The following is a 12,818-nucleotide window of genomic DNA, read 5'->3' as shown; positions in this document are numbered from 1 at the left end:
GGGGCTGTTCCTTCCCGTGGATATACTTCTTCTCTGTGTGGGATATCACCCAGGGCCTTGCTGTTCCTCCCGGAGGGTTCAGGGCTTCCCTCCAGTGAGGTGTAGGTGAGGATTGGATGTGGATGACCAGGTACCGTCTCATCTACCCAGCCCCGGTCTCTATCCATAGCCCTCAGGCAAGCCTGTCATTCATTGCAGAGGGCCCAATATTGGGCCCTCCAGCCACCAGCGGTCACCATCCCACACTTCCCCTATCTCCTTCCACAGGTCCAGGTGGCCCCCACCAACCTAGAACATTTAATGGATCATATTCTGTTTTCCCTCTGCTAGAATTTACCAACTGAACTGAACTCATCGTGATACATCATTAGTTAATAATTCTCATTAAACACAGAAATTGTCTTCAGGTTCTCAATACCAGCAAAATCTGGAATGAACCATCCCCATGTTCCTGCGATCTTCAGCAGGGCTGGGACACCAACTAATTGTGGCCGTCTGCACACCCTGGTGGAGACTCTACTGTGTGCAGAGCTGTGTGCCGAGCACTGGGGGTGGGGCTTGGGGATGAGATGAAGCAGACATGGCTCGTTCTCAAAGGATGCCTAGTCCGGGCGAGGAAACAAGGGCATCCATGAAGTGATGGGTCTCCAACAGGACAGGCAGTAGAGGCGGGTGCCAGCTGAGCTATAGCAACAGGAAGTGCTCCAGGAGCTCAGAGGGTAGAGAGGTCACGGGTGTGGAGGGGAGGCCCGTAGCATGGAGGGATCAGCTGGGCACTGAAGGATCAGCTGGGCACTGAAGAGGGAGGAAGGGGTCCCAGGCAGGGGGCAGGGCATATGCAAAGGCAGTGAGGCAGGATGCAGAGCCTGCATTTAGAGCAGAGGGGGATAGGCAGCCAGTGGGTAAAGGCTTTTCAATGTCAGACTGACCATTGGGAGCTTATTCTCGTAGCAGTAGGGAGCCACTGAAGGCTTTACACAGATGCACTTTAGATGAATACCTGAAGCCATATGTGGTGGGCTGGGGAGAGATGCCTGGGTTGTTAGGAGGTCCCTGGGCTACCCAGCAAGGTAGGAATTATGGAGGGCAAGGAGGGGGATGATGGGCCGAGTCTGACCAGAAAGTTCAAGGAGAGTCAGCACTGACCTTTGGTGACAAGCTCACCTGTCGTCACAGGAACAGGGAGGTCTAGACAGGCAGTCTGTCTGGGGAGGTGTTCTGAGAAACTCTCTGCAGGTCTACAGGACGGACCCTGTCTGGCACCAACACCCTGAGATCCCACTGCATCTGAATTTAAGATAACAGGCTGCACTTAAAACTTGTTTTCGCTTTCTAAAGATGGGAGCCTGCAGGCTCATCAAGTGTGCCCCGGGCCTGTGGAAAGAGAGGGTCTTCCCCGCTTCAGACAGGGGGTGACCAAGCACCCAGAGCCTCTCCCTCACACTGCTCCAAGAAGGGTGTGGCACGGGCAGGGCAGGGCTGCTGACCTCTGCAGTGCTGGCACGGTCCTCGCTGTCCCCTGGACACTGGCTGCTGGCCTGCCGCCTGCCCACACTGCCCGGGGCCCTCAGCTCAGCCTGCGGCGCCTCCAGGTCCTGGTGCTCAGAGCAGGCAGTCCGCTGCTCCGCCAGCTCCTGCGTCAGGGCCTCTGCAAAAGGAAGAGCGGTGGAAGGTCAGGAGTGCGGAGAGGCCCAAGGCTCATCTGCAGGGACCACAGTCTCTGGGGTGGGCTGGAGTGGGGAGCTGCTGCAGGCGCTGGCTCGAGTTCCCCAAACTTACTTAACGTATTTCAAGAGAACAGTAACAACAGTACCATGTATAGAGTGCTAAATGTGCTAAACCCTTGAAAACTGTTCTCGGTTAAGCCCTACTACCATCCTATCCAGTATTATCCCTCCCATTTTATGACGAGAGAACAGAGCCTCAGAGAAGCTGAGTTAAGTAGCCCAGAGCCACACTGCTAATAAGTGGTAGAGTCAGGATTCAACACTTCCCATGGTTCTTCTTCCCTTGGGACCACCTGCTTCGCCATTGCTGGTTAGTTAGGACGGGTGGTCGGTTAAGGTGGGACAGCCTGGGTCCAGAGCTGAACCCCGAGGCAACACCTGGCCTCAGCACCAAGTCAGAAAACTAAGAAGAACAGGGAATTAGCAAATGACCCAGTGGCCTCTTCTGGGGGTGCGGGTCTCAAATCGGAAATGTTGACATTTGTGCCAATACTTAAGGAGACAAAACATTCACAGGTTCTACTTCTCATGGATGTAAGGTCCCAGCTGGATTGTGAAGGCGGGAGATGGCACGTCATCCCAACAGGATCATGATGAAAACCAGAATCATTCAGGAGAAATGTACACGCCCTCCTTAACTCGGGGACCAGTACAGCCAGAAACTCGAATTTCTCCTCTGAGGATGGTAGGTGATTTCTGATAGTGTAACACTTACCAGCATGATCAAAAGGCAAAGAAAACAATCATTTCAAAAAGAATATTTTCTGATGAGTAGACACTATTCAGTGAGCTATTAATAAATTTATTTATTTATTTATTTATTTATTTATTGGCTGTGTTGGGTCTTCGTTGCTGTGCGCGGGCTTTCTCTAGTTGCGGCGAGTGGGGGCTACCCTGTGTTGCGGCGTGCGGGCTTCTCATTGTGGTGGCTTCTCTTGTTGCGGAGCACGGACTCTAGGCGTGCGGGCTGCAGTAGTTGTGGCTCACGGGCTCTAGAGCGCAGGCTCAGTAGCTGTGGCGCACGGGCTTAGTAGCTGTGGCGCACGGGCTTAGTTGCTCTGCGGCATGTGGGATCTTCCCAGACCAGGGCTCAAACCCATGTCCCCTGCATTGGCAGGCGGTTTCTTAAGCACTGTGCCACCATGGAAGTCCGAGCTATTAATTTTTAAAGAGAAGATGATTTTCAAGTGCTAGTAAATTTGATACTTTATTTTCTATTGTGGACTTCTGAGACCATATTTTAGTTATTGTAAATTACTTTTGAAACATTGTTCCAATAATCCTAGAGGCCACAAGATACCCAGTACAGGCCGTAGTACAAAGCAAGTGCTCAACATATATTTGTAAAACAAATAAATGATGTTTAGAGTGAAAATTAATGATATTGTGAAAGCGTATCAGTTGTAAAAGATTTCCCATAAGTTTACTAAGGTTCTCTGAAAAGGACAGTATTTAAACACATAAAAAAGTTTAATGTATTCTGATGCTATTATGTTGAAAACTTTACTTGATCATCTTCCTTATCCTCTAGGATTTTATTATAGTGATTTCTATAGTTTAAACACAACACAATTTCTGAAATCCTTTATCACAAAAATATGTGCAATAAAACCCTTTAGCAAAGCAGGAACTACGGACAGTTCATTCATTACCTGCCCCTCTTCTCTCATACTATCCCACCATCCATCCATCTATCCACCCATCCACCCAACCACCTGCCCATCCACCTATTCATCCAGCATGTCTGGGTCCCCACCCCAGTATGTCAGGTAATCTGGTGGACACTCAAACTCTTTGCCCCTCACACACTGACCTATACTGCAGGTCAGGTGTGTCTCTCCAGATCAACATCTGAACAGGAGTAACCAGGAATTTCTAATATCACCTGTGGTGGTCCGTGCTCCCACCCACCCAATGCCACCCACAAAGCCTACAATTTGCTATCGTCATTACAGAGTCCACAAGGCCCCTTCTTCCTGGGACTTGTGCTGAGCACCCCCGTCTGTCCCCAGGGTCCCTCCTGACTCTTTCGTCCAGGTAAGGACCGGGCTGCTGTGGGGTCAGAGGGGCCAGGGAAGGGGCAGCAGGGATGGCTGCTGTGGGGTGTTGAAATCACCAGGGGTGTCCAGCCTGATCTCAATCTGGGGAGTCTTGTTTCTGAGACAGGTGGTACAACCCAGGTTTTATCTCGTGTAATGCGTCTCCTTTAGATGCTGGTAACCTGAGCATTTCCCACGCGGCCACCTCATTCCAGGGTAGCTGCTAACTAGGAAATCTGTGGGACTCTCTCTGTCTCTCTCCTTCATCCGGAAACGTGCAGAGCTGACGTGCTGACATGCAGTGAACAGGACATACTGCATAATGAAAACTCAACCAAGCAGCAGGTAGAACTTATTCACTTATGGAGGTAAAGAAAATGCTCCTCCCAGAATTCTCTTAAGGAGAGCACTGTCTGGGATTGAAAGAATATTTTAAAAGGTCAATATGGTCTTTAATGCTAGGCATGAAATAAGGAGGGCATTGGTCTTACTCTTAAGAGTGAAAACGAAGATGAGAGTAAAAGAGAAAATGAGGGAGAGAGATGATCTACAAAAATGGAGAGAGGCCCTTAGAGTCAGCCGTGCAAAGTTGGAATATTCAACAATGACAGTGAACATTTACATAGCATTTACCATGTACCAGGCTCTATTCTTCCCATGTATATACTCACATAATTCTAATAACAGCCCAGTGAGGTGGATACTATTATTATTCCCATCTTACAGATGAGCAACTGCATCACAGAGCAGTTAAGCCACTCGCCTGAGGTCACACAGTGAGCACTGGAGTCAGACTTCAAGCCCAGGCAATTTAGCTTTGGAGATCTTTACTGCCTCTGGAAACTTCCAGAATGCTTTGTGTGACAGGTTTTTGCTGTGGAAACTGAAGAGGAGGTGAGTTTCATGCTGGGGATAATGCGGGGACAGGGAACAGCCAGGAGCCTGGGGGCCTAAGTCCCCATATTTGCAGAAATCTTCAGAAGTGAGCGTTTGAGGTTATCTCATGAAACTCTCACGGAGGCTCAGAGATCTGGCTTATGTTCAGTAATGACGATGATATTATCTGCGCTCACTGGGCTCATGCTGCATGCTAAGCATTTTATATTTCATATCTCATCAAATCCATACAATGCTTCTATGATGGAAGGACAAGTGTAACTCCACTTTATAGAAAAGGAAAATGAGGCTGAGGGCAACCTGTCCCACATCTCACATCTTGTTGGCATCAGAGCCAGGAGAGTCACCCTGGCCCTTACCCCTGGGCCCCCTGCTGCCCCTGGTTTCCGCGTGTGAACGCTGCTGGGTGCACAGCTGGCTGCATACCTAGCAACAGCGCCTGCTGAGCCTGTATCCTCTCCAGCTCTCCCTGGAGCTCTTGCTGGGCCTTCTCCTCCAAGGCCTGTAGCTCTAGCTGGTGCGCCTGGTGCTGGATCTGGAGGCTGTGGCTGGATTCCTTCTTCAAGCGCTCCTCTGTGGCCTGTGGGCAAAAGCGGGAGGAAGGAGGCATGGAAGTGGGCACAGAGGGGAGACCTGTCCCTTTTGCCTAGCTCCTCCTCTGTGCTGGGGCCCCCGCCCTGAGCACTTGCCACTCCCTGATGGAGGGCTTATCAGGCTACAGCGAATGCTCCCCTGTCCATCTGGAATGACAGTGATGGCCTGGCCATAGCAGCCATTTTGTGCTGTGTGAACCTAACCCCTGTTCTCAGCTGACTGGACCAGAGTGGACACCTGTTCCAAGCTGGGCCAATCGTTGGGAATTTGGTGTTAGGAGGAAGAGAGCAGGAAAGAGACAGACAGACACTGGCTATAGGAAAAGCGAGAAAACACGTTCTCCCCTATAGGGCCCTTAGAAGGGACACAGCCCTGCCAACACCTTGATTTTAGGATTTCTGACTTCTGGCTTCCAGAGCTGTCAGATAATAAATTTGTGCTATGTTCAGCCACCAAGTTTGTGGTAATTTTGCTACAGCAGCAGTAAGAAACTAACAGTTTCTATTTTTTTTGCAACCGAGAGTTCCGGTACCACATACCACTTTTCAGGTGAGGAAACTGAGGCTGGGAGGGATGAATTAGTTTTCCAAGGCCACACAGAAAAGATGCAGGATTAGGAGGAAACAAGCTCAGAAAGGTGGAGTGCCATGACTGAAGACAGGTAATGTCGGAGGCAGGACTGTGACCCATGGGCAGCGGTGTCCAGGGCCCAAGCCCTACCCGCTCCCTCATGCAGCCCCTGGGAACAATGACTGCAGCAAATGCATGAGGCTCCCATTAGGGGTGAGCAGACAAGGCAGCTACCTGAAGACAGCAGCGTCTTTGCTTTGCTGCTCCCCAGCAAACGGGGAAAAACGGTCTTATCCCTCTCGTGGGAAACTCAGTCATCCCCTGGTGAGTTTATTTAATAAGACAGAAAAGTCTCGCACTTTTCAAACTCTCCGATACTTTCCTCCTCTTGCACTTGCTGCAAGGCTCAGAGAACTCCAACTGGTGACCTTTTTATCCCTCGGGGAATGTGAATGGAGAGATTGAAGCAAAGGTTTGTAAAAGATGGAGCCAAACTCTCTCACTCTGACCCGGCGTCTTCAGGTCAGCCCTGCCTGCCTTCTGGCTCAGAAGCCCTTGGCAGTGAAGACCATGCAGGGTTTAGCCGCCAGATTTTATATCAAGTCAGACACTCATCCCTGGCAAATTGCTCTAGCCTCTTGTTGGCCTTGCTCTTGTTGTGGCTGGTTTGGGGCCTCCTAAGCAGCCTGACTTCACCCCCAACTCTCCATGTTCCATCCTATATAAAGTCTCCTTCCCCTGTGCTCCCAAAATACCATGGGCGGCCCTCTCATGGCTCCAATTTACTGAATTACAGCAACCTGTTTGAGTGGCTGCCTTTCCCCTTAGAGGTGAGCTCCATAAAGGCAGACTGTTAATCATCTTCGTATTTCCTGAGCTCAGCACGACGGCAGCTCAAGGTAAATGCTCAATAAATACCTGCAGAATCAGTGGGTAAGAAGAGTGGATCTTCTTAAAATTGAGCTCTTCTATGGACTGAATGTTTGTGTCCCCCCACCCCCAAAATTCATATGTTGAAACTTATTCCCCAGTGTGATGGAATTAGGAGGTGGGGCCTCTGGGAGGTGCTTAGGTCGTGATGGTGGAGCCCTCATGAATGGGATTAGTGCCCTTATACAAGAGACCTCAGAGAGAGCTCCCTTCCTCTTCTGCCATGTGAGGTTATAGTGAGAAGATGGCCATCTATGAGCCAGGAAGCAGGCTCTCAACACACCCCAAATCTGTCCGAGTCTGAGACTTGGACTTCCAGCCTCCAGAACTGTGGGAAATACATTTCTGTTGTTTATAAGCCACTCAGCCTATGTTATTCTGTTAGAGCAGCCTGAGCAGACTAAGACAAGCTCTTATTCAGTCATGTACTGTTCTAAGCACTTTACGTGGATTATCTCTTTTGACGCTCTCAGTGGTCCTGTATGGTACATACTATTAGCCATCATTTTATGAATGAGGAACCTGAGGCACAAGGAAGCCTAAGCTCCCTTTCCTCTTAAGTGGCAGACCCAGGATTTGAACCCAGGCATCCCACTCTTAATCACTATCCTGTGTTAGGAATGACCAGATGTCTGCCATCTCCAACGAGAACTGCAACCTGTCTCTTGCCTCATTCTGGAACCATCCCATGCAGACTGGAGCCAGCAATAAAGACCCCGTGAATCTGGTTCCAGGGTGACCAGGGACTGGGGCTTAGAACTGCAGGGTCCCCCCCAAGGGGCAGAGCACCCTTCCCCTCTCTCACCACCAGATCCTCCTTCTTCCAATCAGTTGGAGGCCCTGGGACACCTCCCTTGCAGGTGGGCCAGCCTTCTGTGCTTCCTCTGCCTCCTGCAGAGGATTGAGGCCTAAAGCCTGGAGGGGTAAATCTCAGGCCAACCCAAAGGCCGGCGTGACCCGGCAGCAAATAACCTGGGAATCTCGGCAGCCTGAGCCCTTATAGATTGCAAGCCAACCTGGAAAAAGATTTAAGAGAATAAAGGAAGAAAAGGAACTCACAAATTTTATGAATTTACTTATTTATTTATTTTTGGCTGCATTGGGTCTCCATTGCTGCGTGCGGGCTTTCTCAAGTTGCGGCGAGCGGGGGCTACTCTTCATTGCCGTGCGTGGACTGCTCATTGCGGTGGCTTCTCTTGTTGCGGAGCACGGGCTCTAGGCACGCGGGCTACAGTAGTTGTGTCTCACGGGCTCCGTAGTTGTGGCTCGTGGGCTCTAGAGCACGTGGGCTTCAGTAGTTGTGGCGCATGGGCTTAGTTGCTCTGCAGCATGTGGGAACTTCTTGGACCAGGGCTTGAGCCCGTGTCCCCTGCATTGTCAGGCGGATTCTTAACCCCTGTGCTACCAGGGAAGTCCCAGAACTCACAAATTTTGAACACCTACTAAGTGCCAAGCAGTCCACATTGCATGATCTCATTTCTTTTTTCTTTTCTTTTTTTAAAAAGCCAATTTTATATTTTTATTTTATTTATTGGGGCAATACATGCACATAGTATGAAGAGCCAAATAATATTTTCAAAAAAGGAAAACCAGCACCTCCTAGCCCCCTTTCTTCCTCCTTCTGCATCCTGCCCACTGGCAACTCTTAGTTCTTTCTTCTGATATTTGCCGCCATTAACAAGACAGTACCTTCCTTCTGCTCTATCTTGATTATTTTAGCAATTATGAATTGTCTTCCCATTATAGTGGATGAGGATTTTGGTCTCATACATTATTCCCCTTCCATTCCTTATATACAGTTATCTTGCCTTTTTAAATACAGTAAAATATATTCAGTATTTATCCTTCTTGTGAGTAAATACCATTTACTGCTGAGCTAAATGAACTATAATTATTAAAATCTACCTTATACGAAGTTTTGTTTTCCTTGCATTAATAACTACTGCATTTTTAATGTGCTTAGTTTTCTTTGGATATTTGGCTAAGTCTACCTACAACCTCTAAAAGCTTTGTAAAATACTTTCACTACAATCTTTCACATGGCCAAATTGGTCAGAGAAACCATCAGGTCTATTTTTCCTCGGAGGCATCTCTTCTAGAGCCCTCAATCATCATGCTCCAGTCTAGACTGAGTTGTTCCCTCAGCCAGTGGCATAGCTGGGCTCCTAAAACCTTCCTTCTCCTGTGTTGGATTCTCTGTAGCCTAGATCCCTTTTATTTCCTCTTTCTTGATTTGCTCCCTTGTTTTGGTGGGATATTCTTCAAGGAAAAGTGTATGGAAGATGCATGGGTCCAACAGGAGACAGCAACCACACAGTAATTTAAACAAGGGAAACGGAATCTAAAGAACTATTAAGCTCTGATAGGAGAGTAATTCTAAAGATGCAAAGAGAACTCTGAAGGGTATCCTGAGGCTGAGGGAGAGCATTCAAGAAAGGGAAAGCTTGGAAGGGGGAGCCCTTCCCCAGCCTGGGATCCAGACCTTGTTGGAGAAGGCATGGTGGCAGCTCACTGATGGAGATCAGCAGGTTGCCCAGGCCAAAGTCAAGCGGGAGTAACCCTCCACAGGGCTGGTGAGCCACAGATGGGCAGGTGCCCAGAGGAACGGGGGCACCAGTGCAGACATGAGGGCCAGAGGGAACCGCGTTTGCCTTGGGAGGGTTGCAAGAAACAAACTTCCGGGGTGCAGGCAACAGCAGCCAACGGGCAGGAGCCCAGAAAGAGTCAGGGTGTGCAGGTGTGAGGATGGAGTCTGTGGTGTCCACATCGCGAGACCACAGGATGGTAGTCACTGGGCCTGGACCAGGGCTACGAGATCACCGTGAAGTCACCGGGGGAGTATCACCCGATGTCCTCACACACCCAGGACGCTGTTCAACTGTGCAACAGAAGCCAGAAACAGAGCAAAAATGCAACTGCCAGAACCAGGAAGAGAAGCCTCCTTCTTCCTGCAAGGGGCCTCCAGCGCCTTCTACTGACAAAGCTTAACACTGTGCTCTCGGTAAAGGAGGAGAAATGCTTAAAGAATCCAGATCATTATCGCAAGCAGGCATCAAGAGCTGAGAGGCATAAACTGGGAGCTGAGAGGCATAAACTGATAACAGAAGGTAAATTTCCTAATATTTCATTTGTCTGATATATTTTTACTCAATTTTCACTCTTGCTAATGGTTTTAATTGAATTTCTCAAAATTGCTTCATGATCTTCTTGCTTCCCTGTTGCTGTTGAGGTGTCTGATGACATTTGGATTCAAGTACTTTGAGTCTGGTATCAATTTTCCTCGTTGGGAGCTTTTAGAATTTCTTCTGTTTCCTTGGTGTTCTGAAGTTTCAAGACAAGCCTGGGGCGGGTCTTTTTCATTTCCTTATAGGAATTTCATTCTGTTATTTCTTTGAAAATCTCCTCCCCTCCATGATCTCTTTCTGGAACTCCTACTTGCTAGACATCAGCCTCCTGGATTGTGTTTCTACACTTCTGGTTCCTTCTCTCCCATCATCCATTTCTTTGTCTTTCTACTTTGCTGTCTGGAATGTTTCTTCATTTTCTATATTTCAACTCATTTACTGATTTTTAAGTGTTCTGCTATCCTGTTTTTTATTTTAAAAGAACTCTTTCTTTCTCTAATTGCCCCCTCCTTTGCAAGTAACATGTTGTCCTTGTTCCATGAATGCAAATGTAATCTCTTAATTCTGAGGATATCAATCCTCATTGAATTTTTTTTTCTGTTCCCCGCATTAGCCATTTCCTCTGAGTTCATTCTTTTCCTCTTGATAATCTTGGATTCCCACTCTCCCATTAGAGACTTCCTCGGAAGTTTAGCAATCTTCTGCTGTCTCTTCATATTTAAGAGTGGGCACTGAAGGATAATCAGAAGCTCCATCTGTACCTGGGGTGGTGCAGCAGGGGGGCATCTGTTGGATGGTGAGTTCCTCTGGGGATCTCGGGTCTAGCTGCTTGTTTTCTGGAGCTGAGCAGAGACAGCATTGCTGGGGGTGTGACAGAGGTGACTGTAGTCCACCTAATGGTTCAGTACACAGATTTTCACCTAAACTTAGTCTCAGATGCAAGCCTCATCCCAGCCTCTGTGACTGGTACTTCCTAATTCAGAGTCTCTCTGGCTTAGTTTACCCAGGGATCGCTGCCTCCCACCCCAATCTCTTGTCCTTAAATAAGACAGAGGTAATTGGCTGACTGTGCTCGGTAAGCTGGGAATCTGGGCTTCTAGGTGAGTCATACTCTCCACTTCACTCTTGCCTTCTGTTTCAACTGGTGCCTCCAATTCCTGGCTTCTCTGAGTTCCACTGTCAGCTTGATTCTCGTCCTTCTCTGTCTTCAGGCACTTTGGTTTGAGCCTCTCTGCTCTGCAAGGTCATATACTATGTCTCCATTTGTTTCCTGTCCTCATGTATTGTGGTTCAAGGGTACAGATGTCTCCCAGATTCATCTGAACAGAATATGCTTCTGCTGTGTGTGTTTATTGTTCTTTTAGAGCATTTCCAACAGGAAAGAATTCAGAAGTCTTTATTTTGCCACCTTAAAACCAGAACTCCCAGGTTTTTTCATTTAATCATCTTGACATCTCAAAGAAGTGGGTCTCAATATCCCCAATTTATAGAAGGGGAAATTAAACTTGAGGCTTTAATTCAGTGAGACCCTTGAGTACCTAGCTATTATGAGCTAGGAGAGGATTCAGTAATGGACAGGTAGAGATGGTTCCTGGCTTCAAGGGGCTTCCAGGTTGGTGAATTTGATCATATAAAGAGGGAATTAGCGTGTGAAGCCAGCCCACTGTGTGACGCCCGTGGTGACAGTGTGCTATCTGTAGCAGTAAGAGTAGGAGCCCATCTCCTGAGAGAGCAGGGAGGGAAGGCCTTCTGAGAAAGCAGAAGGTAGAGGTGACAGGTGAAAGGTGCCTGAACCTCGCTGCTGATTACACATCGCCGAGGACCTGACCACCTCATCATTGCTCTCCAAGCCCTTCGGAAGGTCTTTTTCTACTGAGCTGGTCTTTCTCAACTCTGGGCTGCCCTCCTCTTTTTAGCTGCCAGGCTGAGCCTGACTCCTTAGCACACATCATGCATAACATTGCCCAAGTCATGAAAGAAAGTTGTTCTTACGATATCAAGATCATGGGCAGATGGGGAAAAGCAATACCAGAAGCTCAAGGGACCTGAGTCTGAATCCTTGTCTTGCCACTTACTAGCTGTGTGACCCTGAGCAAGTTACTGAACCTCTCTGAGCCTCTTTCCTCATCCAGAAAAAGAGAATATGATAGTAATGACCTCGTAAGATGATTGTGGGGACTGGAGATAATGTACATAAGGCACCTCATAAATCGCCGAGCAGGTGCTTGCACAGCAAGTGCTCGGTAGTAGTTACTGGACGTCATCGTTAGCAACCTTACCTTGACTTCCTGGTTTTTGGCCTTCTCGAGCACGCGGAGTGCTCGCTGGTGGGCGGCCTCGAGCTGAGCTTTCGCCACCTGATCCTGCTGGACGGTCTCCTGGAGCTCGCGCCGCAGCTGCTCGCGCTCGCGGTCGGAGAGCTGCTTGAGCTCCCGCAGGTCCTCCCTGTAGTTGCTGGTGCACTGCTCCAGAGCCTGCTGCATCTGCGAGACCTGCCCGCCAGAGCATCCGACCTCAGGCTGTGCCCCTCACCCCGCCTGGGATTTTCTTTAAACATAAAAGCTTTCTGAATGTCTCCGCAGCCCAGCTGAGCCTCCTCTACCCAAGGGAACTCTGAGGGGGGTAGAAGCTGCAAGCGCAAAGAATCCGGGGACAACAGAGTGAAGTCAGTCAGCAGGAGAAAAACAAATACCGTATGCTAACACATATATAAGGAATCTAAGAAAAAAAAATGTCATGAAGAGCCTAGGGGTAGGACGGGAATAAAACACAGACCTACTAGAGCATGGACTTGAGGATATGGGGAGGGGGAAGGGTAAGCTGTGACGAAGCAAGAGAGTGGCATGGACATATAAACACTACCAAACGTAGGGGGGATAGCTAGTGGGAAGCAGCCGCATAGCACAGGGAGATCACCTCTGTGCTTTGTGACCACC

General features: G+C 48.8%; 1 protein-coding gene across 1 annotated transcript in view; it reads right to left on the bottom strand.

The window, feature by feature from the left end:
• Positions 1-12,818, bottom strand: part of FAM184B (family with sequence similarity 184 member B) — a 128,833-nt gene that overhangs the window by 16,709 nt on the left and 99,306 nt on the right. Inside the window, exons 10-12 of the mRNA XM_007101877.4 lie at positions 12,162-12,374; positions 5,090-5,243; positions 1,488-1,648 (exon numbers count right to left, since the gene is read on the bottom strand). Coding sequence (XP_007101939.2) covers positions 1,488-1,648; positions 5,090-5,243; positions 12,162-12,374 — 528 coding nt within the window. The remainder of the gene's footprint in view (positions 1-1,487; positions 1,649-5,089; positions 5,244-12,161; positions 12,375-12,818) is intronic.

The sequence above is a fragment of the Physeter macrocephalus genome, chromosome 7 (genome assembly GCF_002837175.3).
Source record: "Physeter macrocephalus isolate SW-GA chromosome 7, ASM283717v5, whole genome shotgun sequence".
NCBI lineage: Eukaryota > Metazoa > Chordata > Mammalia > Artiodactyla > Physeteridae > Physeter > Physeter macrocephalus.
This window is presented reverse-complemented; position numbering and strand designations above follow the sequence as displayed.